The 19,990-nt window shown below is 50.0% G+C and overlaps 1 protein-coding gene across 1 annotated transcript in view; it reads right to left on the reverse strand.

Moving 5' to 3' along the window:
• Positions 1-19,990, reverse strand: part of LOC146822204 (uncharacterized) — a 229,168-nt gene that overhangs the window by 19,370 nt on the left and 189,808 nt on the right. The window contains exon 5 of the mRNA XM_085613334.1: positions 4,365-4,529. Within this exon, the coding sequence (XP_085469460.1) occupies positions 4,366-4,529 (164 nt within the window). The 3' untranslated portion in view covers position 4,365. The remainder of the gene's footprint in view (positions 1-4,364; positions 4,530-19,990) is intronic.

Here is a 19,990-nt window from a genome sequence, read left to right on the forward strand (position 1 = left end):
CTTGAGGAGCCTCCTGAAGGATAGAAGGTCTTCGGTCTGTTGTAGGAGGATGGGAAGGGTGTTCCACGTCTTGGCGGTGAGGTGGGAGAATGATCTGCCGCCGCCGGTCACTCTTCGGATGCGGGGGATGGTGGCGAGGGCATGGTCTGCAGAGCGGAGCTGGCGGGCGGGGGTGTATAGGCTGAGTCGTCTGTTGAGGTACGCTGGTCCGGTGTTGTGGAGTGCCTTGTGTGTGTGGGTGAGGAGCTTGAAGGTTATCCTCTTGGTGATGGGGAGCCAGTGCAGGTCTTTCAGGTGGGGTGTGATGTGGCTGTGGTGGGGAATGTCCAGGATCAGGCGAGTGGAGGCGTTCTGGATGCGTTGGAGTCATTTCAGGAGTTTGGCCGGGGCTCCTGCGTAGAGTGCGTTGCCGTAGTCTAGTCTGCTGCTGACGAGGGCCTGGCTGACCGTCCTTCTAGTTTCGGTGGGGATCCACTTGAAGATCCTGTGAAGCATGTGGAGGATGTTGAAGCAGGAGGAGGAGACGGCATTGACCTGCTTTGTCATGGAGAGTGTGGAGTCGAGGATGACCCCTAGGTTTCGTGCGTGGTTGGTGGATGTAGGGGGTGCTCCTAGTGCCATCGGCCATGAGGAGCCATCCCAGGCCGAGGGGGTGGAGCCAAGGATGAGGACCTCCGTCTTGTCCGAGTTCAGCTTCAGTCGGCTGTTCCTCATCCAGTCGGCGACGGCCTTCATTTCTTCGTGGAGGTTGGTTTTGGCGGTGTGGGGGTCCTTGGTGAGTGAGAGGATCAGCTGGGTGTCGTTGGCATAGGAGATGATGTTTAGGTCGTGCAGTCGGGCGACGTGGGTGAGTGGTTCCATGAATAACGTTGGGCTGAGAGATGAGCCTTGGGGTATGCCTCAGATGATCTCGGTGGCTTTGGAGCGGAAGGGGGGCAGGCGGACGTTCTGGGTTCTCCCGGAGAGGAAGGAGGTGGTCCAGTCCAGGGCCTTCTCTTGGATTCCGGCATCGTGGAGGCATGCTCTTAGTGTACGGTGGCAGACTGTGTCGAAGGTGGCTGACAGGTCCAAGAGGATCAGGACCGCGGTTTCTCCGTTGTCGAGCATGATCCTGATGTCGTCGGTGGAGGCGATGAGGGCAGTTTTGGTGCTGTGGTTGCTGCGGAACCCTGACTGGGATGGGTCCAGGATGTTGTTCTGTTTGAGGAAGCTGGTCAGTTGTTTGTTGACGGCCTTTTCGATGACCTTCGCCGGGAAAGGAAGCAGGGAGATGGGTCAGAAGTTCTTGAGGTCCTTGGGGTCCACCTTGGGTTTCTTTAGAAAGGCGTTGATCTCTGCGTGCTTCCAGCTCTCCGGGAAGGTCGCTGTTTCGAAGGAGATGTTGATGGTTTTCCGAAGGTGGGGTGCGATGGTCCTACTGGCTTTGTTGAAAATGTGGTGTGGGCAGGGGTCTTCCGGGGATACGGAGTGGACGGTGTTCATGATCTTGAAAGTGTCATCATCATTGGTATTGGTCCAGGCGAGCAGGCGGTTGGTGTGGGTGGTGGTCGTGGGAGCGGGCGTGTCGGCTGTTGTCGGGGTGGTGATGGCATCAAAGCTGTCGTGGGTGTCTGCGATCTTGCGGTGGAAGAAGGTGGCCATCGAGTCGCACAGTTCTTGTGACGGTGGGATGTCGTTGGTGTTGGAGCTGGGGTTGGAGAGTTCTTTCACGATGCTGAAGAGCTCTTTGCTGTTGTGTGCAATGTTGTCGAGGCGGTCTCTGAAGGCGGACCTTTTGGCGGATCTGATGAGTTGGTGATGTCGGCGGGTGGCGTTCCTGTGGGCTGTGTAGCTTTCCGGTGTTCTTTCGCGGGTCCAGTTTTTTTCTAGTTTTCGGCAGGTTCGCTTGGAGGCCTGGAGGTCTTATGTGAACCAGCTGGCTCTCTTGCTGGTGTGGGTGTTGGGGGGTTTCTTGAGCGGGGCGAGGGTGTTGGCACAGTCGTTGATCCATTGTTTGAGGCTGCGGGCTGCGTTGTCGGGGTCGGTTGGGTCTGTGGGTAGGCTCTGGGCGTGGGCGGCGGTTAGCTGGTCCTCGGTGATCTTGCCCCGGCTGTGGCGAGGCATCTGTTGGGTGTGGTGGTGTGTGGTGGGTTTCCAGCAGGTGAAGTAGATGCAGCGGAGGTCGGTCCACTGGAGTTCGGTGGTGCGGTCGAAGAAGACGTGGGTGCTCGCTGAGAAGATGGGGTCACACGTGTGGCCGGCGGAGTGTGTGGGTGCTGTGACGAGTTGTCTGAGTCCGAGGTTGCCGAGGTTGTCGATCAGGGTGGAGGAGTTGGGTTTGTTGTTGTTCTCGAGGTGGAAGTTCAGGTCCCCGAGGAGGATGTAGTCCGTGGAGGCGAGGGCGTGTGTGCTGACGAGGTCGGTGATGGAGTCGCTGAACTGCGATCGGGGTCCGGGGGGTCTGTAGATGAGGGTGCCTCTGAGGGTGGTGTTGGGGTCAGTGTGGATCCGGAAGTGCAGGTGTTTGGCGGTGCTGAGGGTGTCGTCACAGTGTGTCGAGATTTTGAGAGTGTTTCTGTGGACGATGGTGATTCCTCCTCCTGTTCCGCTGGTGCAGTCCTTGCGGGTGATCTTGTAGCCTTCAGGGATGGCTATGGTGATGTCGGGCGCCGAGGAGGGGGTCAGCCAGGTCTCCGTCAGGAAGGCGAAGTCTGGGGAGGTGGAGTCGACTAGGTTCCAGAGTTCAATGGCATGTTTGCGGGCGGAGCGGGTGTTGATCAGGATACATCTGAGGAAGTTGGTTTTCCATGTTGGGCATGTTGGCGGGCCCGAATGCTGTTAAAACTGTAGTTCCGGCAGGTGAAGGGTCCTTGGGTGCGCTTCGGGACGGCCAGGCAGCAGGTGCTTGATCGCCTGGCGTTGAGTGCGTGGAGGGTGCTGGAGTCGTAGTGGAGACGGGCGTCGTGGTGTGTGCGGGGGCCAGGATTCCTGGCGCTGGGCGCGATCCAGGCGCGGCCGGGCACAGACGGGCTTGCCTTAGGCGCACCTTCGGCGATCCAGCGGCGCGGCCGCGCAGTGTCCGGCATATATGGGGAGGTGGGAGGGAGGAACAGCTGGGAGGCGGGAGGCGGAATCAGCGAATGGGCAGTGCGCAGTCAGGGGGCGGGGCCGCAGGGTCGCAGGTTGCACAGCGGTGGGGGAGACGAGGGCACAGAAAGCAAAATGGGGCACAAAAAAGGGGGAAAACAGTGGCATAGAAGGCAAAAATCTGGGCACAACAGAGGGGGAAAACAGTGGCACGGAAGGCAAAAAACGGGGCACAAAAGGGGGGAAAACAGTAGCACAGAAGGCAAAAATCAGGGCACCAAAGGGGGGAAAACAGTGGCACAGAAGGCAAAAAACGGGGCACAAAAGGGGGGAAAACAGTGGCACAGAAGGCAAAAATCGGGGCACCAAAGGGGGGAAGACAGTGGCACAGAAGGCAAAAATCGGGGTACAAATGAGAGGGAATGCAGGGCACAGAAGGCAGAAAACGGGGCACAAAAGGGGGGAAAACAGTGGCACGGAAGGCAAAAAACGGGGCACCAAAGGGGGGAAAACAGTGGCAAAGAAGGCAAAAATCGGAGCACAAATGAGAGGGAATGCAGGGCACAGAAAGCAAAAAACGGGGCACCAAAGGGGGGAAAACAGTGGCACAGAAGGCAAAAATCGGGGCACAAAAGGGGGGAAAACAGTGGCACAGAAGCAAAACAGCGGGGCACGGATTAAGCACACTTACGGGCGAGTTCTTAGCAGCAGCAGCTGGGGCAGGGGCACACAGGCGGAGCTGTGCGGAGGGGGAGCGACCTACCAGGGGGGTCAGGGCATCACTACTGCATCAAGGCAGGGCATCACTACTGCATCAAGGCAGGGCATCACTACTGTATTAAGGCAGGGCCTCACTACTGCATCAAGGCAGGGCATCACTACTGTATTAAGGCAGGGCCTCACTACTGCATCAAGGCAGGGCATCACTACTGTATTAAGGCAGGGCCTCACTACTGTATTAAGGCAGGGCCTCACTACTGCATTAAGGCAGGGCATCATTACATCCCCCTGTCCTACTTCAATTCCACTGAATGTTCACGATCATCCCACACTGATTCCATACAAGGCTCAACATCTTCTCACTCCGATTCCACCCAGCCCTCACTGTCACCCCACTCCCATTCCACCCAAAGCTCAACAGTGCCTCACACTGATTCAACCCACAGAGCACCATCGTCTCACTCTGATTCCACCCACGTCTCATCCATACCACTCCAATCCCTTCTCAGCCTCACCCTGACTGACACCACATCATCCTCACACACGAACGGATAAATGACTGGGTGTTGGTGACGCACCTCAAAAGGCCTCCACACATCCCTTGCCACAGATTGTCTCGCAGCACTTCTCATCTGCAGCACAGCTGGAGTCCTCTTCGCAGGCCTTATGGAATATACTTGGGGAACACCGCATACCATTTTCAACATGAACAAAAGGTGGTGAAGGACAGGAACCAGCATGATCTGAAACCAAAGAAAAGAGGCAACTATTAAAATCTAGATTTTTACAGATTTGTGCAGCAGCTTCTATCTCTTGCTTCTCCCGGGCTGTTTTCTCTCTGCATTTCTTGCTCTACTTCTGCCTCTTGATTGCTTGTCTCTGCTCCCTCTTCCTATTGCCTCTGAGCGTCGTTTCCATCCATCTCTCCCCATCTGCCCATATTCTCTTTGTAAATTGAAATGTAAATTGATACTTGTATAGCGCACTACTCACCCGCAAGGGTCTCAAGGCGCTTGTACGAATACCGCTGTGGAACCCATCCTGGCTTTCCCTGTGAGGCGTCCACTCCTGGGCACCCCCAAGGTGGAGGCCAGGCATCCTTAGCGTTGTGGGGCCGTTGTGGAGATTAAGCAAGCTATTGCCCAGAGTTGCAGAGTGGGACTCCATGATTGGAATGGCACCGAGGCGAGAATGATCAGGTCCGTGGAATTGTTTTGATCCCAAGACCCGCCGAGGCAGGGAATTGAACCCTGGTCCCGGACTAGACCTCTGCATCAGGGTCTGCCGCTCTAATCATTGAGCCACACTTCTCCACACCTTTGCACCTCTTTCGTCTGCTTTCTTCCTACTGCAGCACTTCCCTCCACTTCTCTACCAGATCTAGCTCCTCACTCCCTCTCTCTCCCTCTTTCTTCTAAATGCCTCTTCTCTCCATCTATCTTCTCCCATCCATATTGTCCTTGTCTCTCCTCCTATTCCTATCTTCTCTTCTATTTCAGATCCCTCCCTGCGTCGTTCGCATTGTTTACTGACTTTCCTCCTTTATTCTGATGCTCTGTCTTCTCATTGCTACTCTCTCATTTCCGTTCCCGTTTCCTTCTACTTCTCTTCCATTAATCTCTCTCCTCTCTGTGGATCTCTCTGGTTTGTTTCCCTGGTCTCACTGTCATTCTTCGTTCATTCATCATACTTTTTGTTTTCTTCTCTTCCCTCTAATTCCTGTTACTGTTATTGCTTGCCCCTTCTTCTTGACTTTTCTCTAGGCTCCTTCTTTTCAAGCTTTCTTCTCCAGTCTTCTTGTCTGTCTGCCACTTTTCTACTCTGTCATTGCCACACTTTTATTCCACGTCCCTCCTTCCCTTGCCACTACTGCTTTGTATTTCCTTACCCACTTTCACTCTCTTTTCTTTTCCTTTCCTCTTTTGGCTGATTGTGAGTACATTTTTAGGCTGCACCATTAGCAAACCTAAATTATGACTATTTCTGATTGTGCCAAATAAGGGGCAGAGAAATGTTCTACACCTAGCTCAACTAACCAGCACCTGCATGCTGCTTGACGAGATTGAAGAAATACGAGAACAACAGATAACTGGTGCCTTCTGACCCACACACCAGAGAACATCTACACCATCCAAGGCAATGCTGGTAATAGAAGCATTCCTGTCAGTAGCTGGCCTAGATCGCATCAAAATAAGTGCCGTTGTCAGTGTCCGGCCTGGATGGCATCAATAGAAGTGGCGCTGTCAGTGCTGGCCTGGATGGCATCAATAGAAGTGGCGCTGTTAGTGCCTGACCTGGATGGCATCAATAGAAGTGGCGCTGTCAGTACACTGCCGGGATGGCATCATCAGAAGTGGCGCTGACCGTGCCTGTCCTGGATGTCGTCAATAGAAGTGGCGCTGTCAATGCCTGACTGGGATGGCATCAATAGAAGCAGCGCTGTCAATGCCTGGCCTGGATGGATTCAATAGAAGTGGCTCTGTCAGTGACAGGCCTTGATGGCATCGATAGACGTGGCGCTGTCAGTGCCTTGGCTGGATGGCATCAATAGACGTGGCGCTGTCAGTGTCCCGCATTAATGGCATCAATAGAAGTGGCTCTGTCAGTGCCTGGCCTGGATGGCATAAATAGAAGTGGTTCAGTCAATGCCCGGCCTTGATGGCATCAATAGAAGTGGCGCTGTCAGTGCTTGTGCTGGATGGCATCAATAGTAGTGGCACTGTCAGAGCCCAGCCTTGATGGCATCAATAGACGTGGTGCTGTCAGTGCCCGGAATTGATGGCATCAACAGAAGTGGTGTTGTCAGTGCCTGGCCTGGATTGCATCAACAGAAGTGACACAGTCAGTGCCCAACTTTGATGGCATCAATAGAAGTGGCGCTGTCAGTGCCTGAGCTGGATGGCATCAATAGAAGAGACACTGTCAGTGCCTAGCCTTGATGGCATCAACAGATGTGGCGTTGTCATTGCCCAGCAATGATGGCATCAATAGAAATGGTGCTGTCAGTGCCTGGCCTGGATGGCATCAATAGAAGGGGCGCTGTCAGTGCCTGGTAGGCCTCAATAGAAGTGGAGCTGTCAGTGCCTGGATTGGATGGGATCAATAGAAATGGTTCTGTCAGTGCCCAGCCTTGATGGCATTAAAAGACGTGGTGCTGTCAGTGCCTGGGATGGATGTATCAATAGAGGTGACGCAATCAGTGCCTGGCCTGGATGGTATCAATAGAAGTAGCGCTGTCAGGCCCTGGCCTGGATGGCATTAATAGAAGTGGCGCTGTTGGTGCCTGACTTGGAGGGCATCAATAGAAGTGGCATGGTCAGTGCCCCACCTAGATGGCATCATCAGTGCTGGCGATGCCAGTGCCTTGGCTTGATGGCAACAATAGAAGTGGCGCTGTCAGTGCCTCGGCTGGATGGCATCGATAGAAGAACCACTGTCAGAGCCTGGCCTGGCCTGGATGGATTCAATAGAAGTGGCGCTCTCAGTGCCCGGCCTTGATGACATCAATAGACGTGGTGCTGTCAGTGCCTGGGCTGGATGGCATCAATAGACATGGCGCTGTCAGTGCCCGGCCTGGATGGCATATATAGAATAGGCGCTGTCTGTGCCTGGCTTGGATGGCATCAATAGAAGTGGCGCTGTCAGTGACTGGCCTGGATGGTACCAATAGAAGTAGTGCTGTCAGGGCCTGGCATGAATAAAAGTGGTGCTGTTGGTGTCTGACTTGGAGGGCATCAATAGAAGTGGCGTGGTCAGTGCCCCACCTGGATGGCATCATCAGAAGTGGCGATGCCAGTGCCTGGCCTGGACATCATCAATAGAAGTGGCGCTGTCAGTGCCTGGCCAGGATGGCATCAATAAAAGAAGCGCCGTCAGTTCCTGGCCTGGATGGATTCAATAGAAGTGGCTCTTTCAGTGCCCGGCCTTGATGGCATTAATAGACGTGGCGCTGTCAGTGCCTGGGCTGGATGGCATCAATAGAAGTGGCACTGTCAGTGCCTGGCCTTGATGGCATCTATAGAAGTGGCGCTGTCAGTGCCTGATCTGGATGCCATCAATAAATGTGGCGTTGTCAGTGCCCAGCCTTGATGGCATTAATAGATGTGGTGCTGTCAGTGCCTGGGGTGAATGGCTTCAATAGAAGTGGCGCTGACAGTGCCTGGGCCGGATGGCATCAATAGAAGTGGTGCTGTCAGTGCCTAGCCTCGATGGCTTAAATAGAAGAGGGCTGTCTGTACCTGGCCTGGATGGCATCAATAGAAGAGGCGCTGTCAGTGTCTGGAGTGAATGCCATCAATAGAAGTGGTTCTGTCAGTGCCTGGCCTGGATGGTATCAATAGAAGTAGCGCTGTCAGGCCCTGGCCTGGATGGCATTATTAGAAGTGGCGATGTTGGTGCCTGACTTGGAGGGCGTCAATAGAAGTGGCATGGTGAGTGCCTCACCTCTATGGCATCATCAGAAGTGGCGGTGCCAGTGCCTGGCCTGGATATCGTCAATAGAAGTGGCGCTGTCAGTGCCTGGCCTGGATGGCATTATTAGACGTGGCGCTGTCAGTGTCTGGGCTGGATGGCATCAATAGAAGTGGCACTGTCAGTGCCCGGCCTTGATGGTATCAATAGAAGTGGCACTGTCAGTGCCTGAGCTGGATGGCATCAATAAATGTGGCGCTGTCAGTGCCCAGTCTTGATGGCATCAATAGATGTGGCGCTGTCAGTGCCTGGGGTGGATGGCTTCAATAGAAGTGGCGCTGTCAGTTCCCGGCCTTGATGGCATCAATAGAAGTGGCACTGTCAGTGCCTGGGCCGGATGGCATCAATAGAAGTGGTGCTGTCAGTACCCGGCCTGGATGGCATCAATAGAAGTGGAGCTGCCAGTGCTTGGCCTGGATGGCATCAATAGAATTGGTGCTGTCAGTTCCTTGATGGCATCAGTAGAAGTGGCACAGTCAGTGCCTGGGCTGGATGGCATCAATAGAAGTGGCACTGTCAGTGCCTGGACTGAATGGCATCAATAGAAGTGGTTTTGTCAGTGCCTGGGCTGGATGGCATCAATAGAAGTGGCGCTGTCAGTTCCCAGCCTTGATGGCATTAATAGCCATGGCGCCGTCAGTGCCCAGCATTGAGCGGGCATATTGGTTTCTTTGTTGCCGCGCGGACCTCCGCTGTCAGCGTTTTTAACTTTTAAAACCATTTTAAATATAATTCCCCTGTGACTGTTTGTTTTATCTGCTTTATATATTATTTATGTCATTATTATAGGACCCACCCTTTACCTAAAGGATACATATGATGTATGATGTTTGGACAATTTTACTCGCTTACAGCCTGCTATAAACTTGTTCTACCATGAACACCTGCTTGCCAGAGATATAATATATATAAAAAAAGAATATCATTGAGGTATGTGTGTCTTCAAATGTGGTTCTCTTTGAGGTTATTCATTATTATAATTTCTTCTCGGTTGTGACCAGTATCAATATATTGACCAACAGAAATAAAAGAGCTTCTTTCGTGATATGTGTGTTTTTATATGTGGTTTGCCTTTAGGTATTTTAACTACTCTCTTTGTCGCTTTGGGACAATATATCGAGTCTAGTTTCAATATATAGAAAAAATAGACAAAGTTTGTATTTTTTGTTTAGAGCTTTGCGCCTCTATTATTTTCTTACATATATGACATTTGATGCCAAGTGTTATGTATTCACAAATTGTATGCTTAATATTGTACACATTGCTGTTTAAATTGTTTTTATGTTTGTATATACCTTTTGTCAATAGTATTTGTTCTTTTATATATTTTTGTAGCCCTGAAGAAGTCCTTGTTTGGACGAAACGCGTTGGCGGTTACATAACGAATAAAGATGAACAAACCAACTTTAACTGAATAACGTCATCATTTCTCACTGTATAAGCATACAATCATATGATAATTGTATCTATTTGTGGGTTGTTGAAAATATTATTCCTTACAAGTGTGCAGGGCCACCATTTGCTGCATGTTCCTAGTGTATCCAGTTGATTTTCTCCTGGTTTACCTAGTTTTGGGACGTAGGGGATTGTATCCCAGGCTTTCTTGCACCTTGGAGTTTTTTCCTAAACTTATTGAGACGTTTTGACTAGTGCGGGTTCTTGCACTCCGATCCCCTTCTTTCTGTGTCTTAACTTTTAAAACCTTGCTCAAAATATTACTGCTGTGTATATCGCGCTATTAGAAAACTGTATTGTACAAAATACTTACTTGTGACTAGATCGCTGCTCCATTCCCCTGCACCTCTCCACCCCGCGGCCTCATCCAATCGGCCGGCAGGAGGAAGAGTTAGAGGCGGGGCTTAGCTTTAAAACGACCTGCAGCGTGGGAGCGGGCATATTTGTTTCTTTGTTGCCGCGCGGTCCTCCCCTGTCAGCGTTTTTAACTTTTAAAACCTTGCACAAAATATTACTGCTGTGTATATAGCGCTATTAGAAAACTGTATTGTACAAAATACTTACTTGTGACTAGATCGCTGCTCCTTTCCCCTGCACCTCTCCACCCCGCGACCTCATCCAATTGGCCGGCAGGAGGAGGAGTTAGAGGCGGGGCTTAGCTTTAAATCGCCCTGCAGCGCGGGAGCGGGCATATTTGTTTCTTTGTTGCCGTGCGGACCGCCGCTGTCAGCGTTTTTAACTTTTAAAACCTTGCTCAAAATATTACTGCTGTGTATATCGCGCTATTAGAAAACTGTATTGTACAAAATACTTACTTGTGACTAGATCGCTGATCCATTCCCCTGCACCTCTCCACCCCGCGGCCTCATCCAATCGGCCGGCAGGAGGAGGAGTTAGAGGCGGGGCTTAGCTTTAAAATGAACACTACAGCGCGGGAGCGCAGCGGACGCGCGCAGTGGGCGCGCCGGAGGCGTACCGAAGGCGCACCTAAGGCAAGCCTGTCTGCGCCCGTCCGCGCCCAGACGGGCCCAGGGGCCTCAACCAATACCAATATCATCAAATATTTGTCCATAGAACTCAGACTACTAGCTGACATCCATGCCCCCCTCAACCCTACTGCTCACAAGAGTATAATGGAAAATAACATCTTCCAAAAACCAAATGACTCGACCTCCCTGCCCCCCCCATCCCCCCCACCCCTAGATTCTCTACAGCTAAACCTCCGGCCTGGCACATTTCCTGTCTCAACACCCACTCTCTGGTCAAGCACCAGCTCGACATTTTCCTGTTACTGTCATCCAAAAAAACAGATATCCTTCTGGTCACCGAAACATGGCTAACTGAGGACTCTGCCCCAGACATCTTGGCAACACTCCCCTCTGACTATTACATCTTGCACGCCAACCGGTCCGCAGGTAAGAGTGGTGTTGGGGTAGCTGCTATCATTAATAAAAACCTCAAGTTTATTACCTTCACCCCCCTTGTTCTCCCGGAAGTCGAGAACATTGTTCTCAAACTTGACACCAACAATGGCTCTTTTGTCTTTGTGCTTATCTACCGCCCTCCCCAGGCAATGCCTACCTTTCCCGTATCACTTGGCGAACAAATGGCTAACCTCGTTACCAATTACCCTAATGTCTTACTCATAGGAGACCTGAATTACTGGTTTTAGGATGCCCGGGGCGGTCCCCACGCCACAGAACTCTCCGAGTTGCTCTCAAATCTAAATATGACCCAACATGTACTAGCTCCCACCCATGAAAAGGATCACATCCTGGACCAAATCTGGTCTTTTAGCATCATTCTATCAGTGCCCTCAATTTCACCATGCATCTGGTCCGACCATCACCTACTGAAATTCACGGCCTCCATAAACGCCAGGTCCAAAGCCCCCACAGCTACAAGAGGGGTGACTAGAAAATGGAGGACACTTAACGAATCAGATTTCGTCAAGACGCTGTCCAGCTCAGCCCCTACTCTCAATCCCGATGTCAACATCATGGAAAAGAACATATCAAATTGGTTATTGCTGGCCTCCAATATTCATGCTCCCCTCATCAAATTCTCCCGCGCCCGTCACTCGGACGCTCACAAATGGTTTTCGGCAGAGTTAAAAAAACTAAAACTTATGCTCCGCCAAAAAGAGAGGAAATGGAGGTCCAGATACTCCACAGAAGATAAATTGCTGTTTGTACAGGCTCGTAAAGAGTATAAAAAAGTAATACTGGAGACAAAGGCGGCTTATTTCTCAGTCAGAATTCTTAACGCTCCGAATAAGTCAAAAGAAATGTTCACGATTGTAAATGACCTATGCAACTCTGAGAGCCCACTCCTCAATCAGTCTCCGACTCAAGAGCTATGTAATTCCCTGAATAGCTATTTCCAGGACAAAATCTCCACCATCAAAGCTAGCATATCTACTAGTACTCATACAGAACCTCTGTCCAGCGGGCCTACTAACTCCGCGACTCTATCTCATTTCCTGGTCATCTGCCCTCGATTATTCTCGGACCTAATGACCCGTGTCAAATCTGGGTCTCCAAACGACTGCTGTCCCCCCCCCAATTATGAGGCTTGCCCTTGCTAACCTCTCTCAGCATGTGCTTCCCTTCCTTGATCAATCTCTAGCGCAAGGCTCGGTCCCTACAGCCTTTAAGAACGCTATAGTGGTTCCTCTGCTGAAAAAGCCAGGGGCTGATCCTTTACATCTATCGAACTATCGCCCTATCTCTCTCCTCCCTTTCTTGGCTAAAATCTTAGAGACCCAAGTTGCAGGCAGCCTCTCTTGCTTCATTGAACAAACAGAATACCTAGAGCCCCGCCAAGCCGGTTTTCGGCCTGCCCATTCCACGGAATCAGTGATCCTTGCAGCACTGGATACCCTTAGAGCAAACTCAGACAAGAACATCCCTCAGGCCCTGGTGCTACTAGATCTGTCGGCTACTTTTGACACGGTCAACCATAAAATCTTGTTGGATCGTGTCACGCAGGCCGGCATACAGGGTCCCGCATTCAACTGGATAAAGTCATTTCTCGAAGACAGGACACAGGCGGTTCGCCTCGGTCCCTTCACGGCCCCCAAGCTATCCACCACCTGCGGGGTGCCACAGGGCTCGTCCCTGTCTCCACTCCTTTTCAACCTATATCTTAAACCATTGATTCACTCACTAAAAGACAGAAAGGTAACTACTTTCAACTATGCTGATGACCTTCAGCTAGTGTTCACCCTGGACTCCGTCGATTCAGCTGCTGAATTTCAAGCCACCATGCTTCATATCCAGCGCTGGATGAATCTCAATCATCTCAAACTTAACCCGGGCAAGACTGAACTGGTTCTGCCTGGGAAGAGTGAGACTCTATGGGGCCACCATTATTGGCCTACCGAACTAGGAGCCCCCCCCAACCCCTCATCCGCTGTGAAGAGTCTGGGGGTAACCATTGACTCTGACCTGTCTCTCAAAGGACAGGTCGGTGCATTGGTCTCCTCATGTTTCTTTCAACTGCGTAAAATCCACAAGATCGCCCATCTGCTATCTCACTCAGCACTTATACAAGTTGTCATCCCCTTGGTCCTCTCACGTCTCGACTTTTCCAACTCTATTTATCTTGGCCTGCCCCTGTTCCTACTTAATCGTCTCCAACTGGAGCAGAACCAGGCCGCAAGATTTATTTTTAAACAACCTAACTGGCATTCTGCCAGACCTTGGCTATCTAAACTTCACTAGCTCCCTATAGCCCAACGTACAGCATTCAAGACTGGCTGTCTGATATTCAAAGCACTATATTGCAGGAGTCCCAAATTCATCAGCGGCATGATTTCTAAACATACCCCTCGGCGCAACTTGCGTTCCGCCCATCACCATCTACTGACTCTCCCCCTCTTCAAGTTCAAAAGTCAAGGTGGCCGCAGGTTCTCCTACCTCGTCCCTAAATTCTGGAACACTATACCCCTAGCAATCAGGAACTGTGACAATCTGTTAGGTTTCAGAAAAGCACTCAAAACTTGGTTATTCACGCAAGCTTATGCATAGGCCCTCTCGCTGCCAACATTACTCCAGTTTAGCACCATGAAACCTCCTGGTGTCCGTGCGCTTTTACAAGTTCCTTACAACATAACATGGCCTCAATATAACTGGCGTGGTCAGTGCTTGGGCTGGATGGCCTCAATAGAATTGCTGCTGTCAGTGCCCGGACTTGATGGCATCAATAGAAGTGGTACGTCAGTGCCTCGGCTGGATGGCATCGATAGAAGTGGCACTGTCAGTGCCCAGCCTTGATGGCATCAATAGAAGTGGTACTGTCAGTGCCTAGTCTGCATGGCATCAATAGAAGTGGCCCTGTCAGAACCTGACCTGGATGGCATCAATTGAAGTGGATCAGTTAGTGCCTGAAGTGGATGGCATAGATAGATGTGGTGCTGTTAGTACCCACCCTGGAAGGCATCAATAGAAGTGGCAGTGTCAGTGTCTGGATTGGATGGTAACAATAGAAGCTGTGTTGTTAGTGTCTAGAGTGGATGGCATCAATAGACGTGGCAGTGTCAGTGCCTGGGCAGGATGGCATCAATAGAAGTGCCGCTGTCAGTGCCCAGCATTGATGGCATCAATAGACGTGGCGCTGTCAGTGCCTGGCCTTGATGGCATTAGCAGAAGTGGTGCTGTCAGTGGCTGGGCTGGATTTCATCAATAGAAATGGCGCTGTCAGTGCCTGGGCTGGATGGCATCAACAGAAGTGGCGCTGTTAGTGCCTGGAGTGCATGGCATCGATAGAAGTTGCACTGTCAGTGCACAGCTTGGATGGCATCAATGGACTTGGCACTGTCAGTGACCGGCCTTGATTGCATCAATAGAAGATGCGCTGTTATTGCCTGGGCAGGATGGCATCAATAGAAGTGGCGCTCTGAGTGCCTGGGATGAATGGCATCAATAGATGTGGCGCTGACAGTGTCTGGGCTGTATGGTACCAATAAAAGTGGTGCTGTCAGTACCTGGCCTGGATGGCATATTTAAAAGAGGCGCTGTCAGTCCCTGGACTGGATGGCATCAAAAGAAGTGGCGCTGTCAGTCCCTGGACTGGATGGCATCATTAGATGTGGCGCTGTCAGTGCCTGGCCTGGATGTCTTCCATAGAATTGGTGCTGTCAGTGCCTGGCCTGGATGGCATCAATAGAAGTGGCGCTGTCAGTGCACCGCCTGGATGGCATCATCAGAAGTTGTGATGCCATAGTCTGGCCTGTATGGCATTATTAGAAGGGGCGCTGTCAGTGCCTGGCCTGGATGGCATCAATAGAAGAGGCGCTGTCAGTGCCTGGCCTGGATGGATCCAATAGAAGTGGCGCTGTCAGTGCCTGGCCTGGATGCCGTTAATAGAAGTGCCGTTGTCAGTGCCTGGTTGGGATGGCATCAATAGAAGTAGCACTGTCAGTGCCTGGCCTTGATGGATTCAATAGAAGTGGCTCTGTCAGTGCCTGGGCTGAATGGCATCAATAGAACTGGCGCTGACAGTGCCTGGGCAGGATGGCATCAACAGAAGTGGTACTATCAGTGCCTGGCCTGGATGGCATATATAGAAGTGGCGCTGTCAGTCCCTGCCCTGGATGGCATCAAAAGAAGTGGCGCTGTCAGTGTCTGGAGAGGATGGCATCATTAGAAGTGGTGCTGTCAGTGACGGGCCTGGATGGCATCCACAGAATTGGTGCTGTCAGTGTCTGGCCTGGATGGCATCAATAGAAGTGGAGCTGTTAGTGCCTGACCTGGATGGCATAAATAGAAGTGGTGCTGTCACTGCACCACCTGGATGGCATCATCAGAAGAGGCGATGCCAGTGTCTGGCCTGTCTGGCATTATTATAAGTGGCGCTGTCAGTGCCTGGCCTGGATGCCGTCAATAGAAGTGGCGCTGTCAGTGCCTGGCCTGAATGGCATCAATAGAAGAAGCGCTGTCAGTGCCTGGCCTGGATGGATCCAATAGAAGTGGCGCTTTCAGTGCCTGGCCTTGATGGCATCAATAGACGTGGAGCTGTCAATGCCTGGGCTGGATGGCATCAATAGAAGTGGCGCTGTCAGTGCCTGAGCTGGATGGCATCAATAGAAGTGGCGCTGTTAGTGCCCAGCCTTGATGGCCTCAATAGCCATGGCGCTGTCAGTGCCTGGCATTGATGGCATCAATAGAACTGGCGTGGTCAGTGCTTGGGCTGGATGGAATCAATAGAAGTGGTACTGTCAGTGCCCAGTCTGCATGGCATCAATATAAGTGGTCCTGTCAGAACCTGACCTGGATGGCATCAATAGAAGTGGATCAGTTAGTGCCTGAAGAGGATGGCATAGATAGAAGTGGTGCTGTTAGTACCCAGCCCGGATGGCATCAATAGAAGTGGCACTGTCAGTGTCTGGATTGGATGGTATCAATAGAAGCTGTGTTGTTAGTGTCTAGAGTGGATGGCATCAATAGAAGTGGTGCTGTAAGTGCCCAGCCTGGATGGATTAAATAGAAGTGGCGCTGTCAGTGGCAAGCCTGTATGGCATCAATAGAAGTGGCGCTATCAATGTCTATATTCACAAAAAATACTCTAATTGACCACCCAATGGATGGTGGTGCTAATGAACCCGTAAATAGGGGCCAGAGGAAATGACGGGAAGAGGAAATTATGGAGACTCTCTAGTGAAAGGTTGTACCTAACCCAATCATGATTGTGGGAAAAAGGCTGTTTTTCTTTAAATTACCCTCACACACCCTAGTGGTGTCATGCTTCATCATCGGGTCACCGTGACCCCTAAAAGTCAGGGTGGGCTCAACCACAATATTGGGAGCTCTTTTAATATACCAAAGACAGAGGGGGTTTTAAATAAAATACCTCAGGCAGATCCCCGGTTTCCCTTTATTCTTGGGTCTGTCTGGGTAATTAATATTATTTAAAAATGGGTCTTTGTTGGAGTGTTATGGTCCTAAGACCCTAGTGCCGACATGTTTCAGTCCGAAGTGGCCGTAAAGGTCCAGGACTTTCTTCAGGGCAAAAAATGACCCCTCTATGTGAGTGATATTACTGGGATGGGAAGTCCCTATCCTGTCAGTAAGGTGGGGCAGAGTAGCTGCTCCTCGTGAAGTGTTTAAACAAAGGTGTGTGTCAACTGCCAGGCTCCATCTGAAAAGAGAAACAGGGACAAACACCATATAAAATATCACAGGCAGAACTACTGCCGTGCTCACTGCCCCTGTGGGGTGTGGTGAAATCCGCAAGGTGAACATGCCTAGATTCATATGCATGCTTCTGTTTAGAGGAATATCCCCTCAATGTGCCACTCAGATCCAACTCACTGTAACATATTGGTTTGTATGTGACAGGCATTCTGTGGTAGTGGCGAATTTAATCGCATCCTAGCGTTATCAGCGTGAAGTCTGATCTCTAAAATAGCGTGCACCATGTGTATTCAATCTCCATTGCACCATGTAGCGTAAAAACATCAATTGCGTATCAAGTTATATTGGGAAAATAACCGTGAGTATGAATAAATATAATGAATGTAAAAATAAATATAAGGGCAGGCATACATAACAAACACGCACACAAAATCTATAGTCATACTTTACCCAATTCGGGAAGGTTGACCGTTTCACACAGGACCAGAATAACAATGAGGGTGGTCCTGGGGGTGATTATGAAAAGAGATAGTGTGTCTGTTTAGAATGCAGAAAGAACTGGTCTGCTGTTATGTCTTAGAGGGATCCGGCATCGTGGGATCAAAAGCAGCGGCAAGGGTCACACAATTGTGTCCATAAAGCATTAGAGAATCGAAGAAAAATTCATGCGAGAGAGCGCTGCGCGTATGTGCCAGTATTAAGTACTTACTAAAATCAGATCAATCACCCAGCCTGCTACCTATTCTGGTTCTGGTCCTCGGCTTTTGAAGACAGAGACGCTAGTGTTGCGTTTAGATATGGTATAAGCGTGGTGTTTTTCGAGCTAATTGAGACAACGCCCCCGAGCTGAGGGGGAAATGACGTGAGGCGTCCTGGCGTATGCGGCGTGAGCCGGTAGTCTTTGATGGGGATTGTAGTTGTGTTTGAACGGTAGTTCAATGGTGCGGTGTGCTCATTGTTCTTTATTTGGTTCCTTGGGTGCTGGCGGACGTAATGTTCCTACCGGTGTACACTCATGAATAAAATTTAATTTTAAATTTTGAATTTGTGAAAAAAAGAAAAACCGGTTATCTGTGCGCTCCGGAGCATATGATGTTTATTGTGCTGACGTATTCGACGTTTCGGAAGGATGATTATGGCCGAAGTTGTAGTTTATAAAGATTGGGTAGGAATTCACGGGATGTTCTTTCGTATGGTGATACTCAATTGAGTGGGTGCCTGCGGAAAAAAGAGTTTATTCTCATATGCACTTGCAAACTGGGATATTAGATTAAAGAAATTATGAACTGTAATTGTGGGTGTTCATCAAAATAGAAGCACAGGAACTAATGAGATATCGTTCATCCTGTGAGTGCGTCTATAATTGGCAGTTTTTTAATTTTAGGGGTGCTCTGATAACGATGGACATAATGGCCCCTACATATATTTTGGTTGGTGTACTAACAATGGGCTTTGGTATAAATACAATGGAAAGAGACGTCATGCCCATCTGTCCCGAGAGTGAGGATGACCATTGTGTAAATAAAAGTGACATAGCCCAAGTCATAAGGGCTCACTGTCTTCATAGTGTGTATGTTGGTAGTGACGTGATTAAACGTCTTGATATTGGTATGGCTATCAGAGCACGTTATTATGTTTGAGACTAACGGCATGAGGTTTGGTGCTGCCAAAATGACTGATCGGGGAGATGTTTTTGCTATGTTCATCTCTTTTCATCTATTTAACTGGCTCCATGGTATACCGTCATTGAGTCCCCTCTCATGGGTTTTCAAACGATATACCCAGCGCTGTTCCCTGTCTAGAAGTCTCTTTTGCAGGTTCCCGGTGCCATTGATTTTCTCAATTATTGTCCATCTTATGTCTGTGTCTTTATGCCGTTTCTCCACATAATGTGATGTTAGTCTGGTAGCTGTGATCATACGTATGATCGTGCTTCTATGTTCACTTATCCGTATTTTGACTTTGCGGCTGGTCATGCCCACATAAGACAACTCGCAGGGGCACTTAATAAGGTAGATCACTGCTTCTGAATTACAGTTTGTGTGTGACCTTTGTTCCCACGGAGTACGTATGCCTAATTCGAGAGTCTTAGTGTGTCTAGTAAATTCACAGGCTACACATGATCCACATGGATGGTGTCCAGTTACTGGCGGTGTACTCCATAATGTCATCTGAACGTCACCCTTGGATCTATATGTGTCTGTGTGGACTAGGGTGTCTAGGGTGGGGACTACATGGAGCCATCATGACAGAATACCTTCGGGGTAATGCAGCACCAACAGGCATGTTGGTTACAAATGCACCCAGGATATTCCTGGAGGATCCCCAATTCAAAAAGGAATGGTCACTCATTGCGTGGCGCTGTTCAAGGGATTGGCTAATCCTGATAATCAACACGGCCAAGCGCCTTTCAGATGCCATATTAGTCAAAATTAAAACCAGCGAGGATCACCTACTCACAGAAATTAAACTAACACTTTACAAAAAGAAACTTGAAGAGGTGAATAAGGAGATCACTGATTACAAGGATTACCTCATGCAGAATAAGATCTCCAAATTACATAAAGACCTTAAGAAATTCAGCCACCATACCCTTATATAAGGGTGATTATAAAGGACAGGAAAATTCAGATACTGGATCCTCACGAAATGGCCAATCCGGGTCATATGATTCTGAGCAAGATGGTTGGTCTAGTGATGGTTCTTACAGGAGTTGGCAAAACAAACCAAGAAGACCACGACGAGGAGGCTATAATCAGAGATATGGACAGCCACAGATGTACCCATGGCCCGGCCCATTCGGCCCGGTTCCGTACCAGGGGCCACCACAATATCCAGCAGGTCCCTACTTCCAACCTGAATTTAATCAGCATTTTTTAAGTCAGGGCGGAAGGAGAGGGAAACGAGGAAGACGTGGCAACAGAAGACTACAATGGGAGGAAGACAGGCCAGGACCGAATACGAGGAGCAACTACAAGGATCAACAACAACCGGGGACAAGCACGATGAGGGACTAGTAGTAAACTTAACAGATATAACCCTCACTACAGATGAGCTGGCAATCTTGGAAAAGGGCCTTGGATTCGTTCCAACTACCCATTTGGGCAAATTCCAATTGCGATGCGAACTGGGAGAATACTTCA

The sequence above is a fragment of the Triturus cristatus genome, chromosome 6, assembly GCF_964204655.1.
Source record: "Triturus cristatus chromosome 6, aTriCri1.1, whole genome shotgun sequence".
Taxonomy (NCBI): Eukaryota; Metazoa; Chordata; class Amphibia; order Caudata; family Salamandridae; genus Triturus; species Triturus cristatus.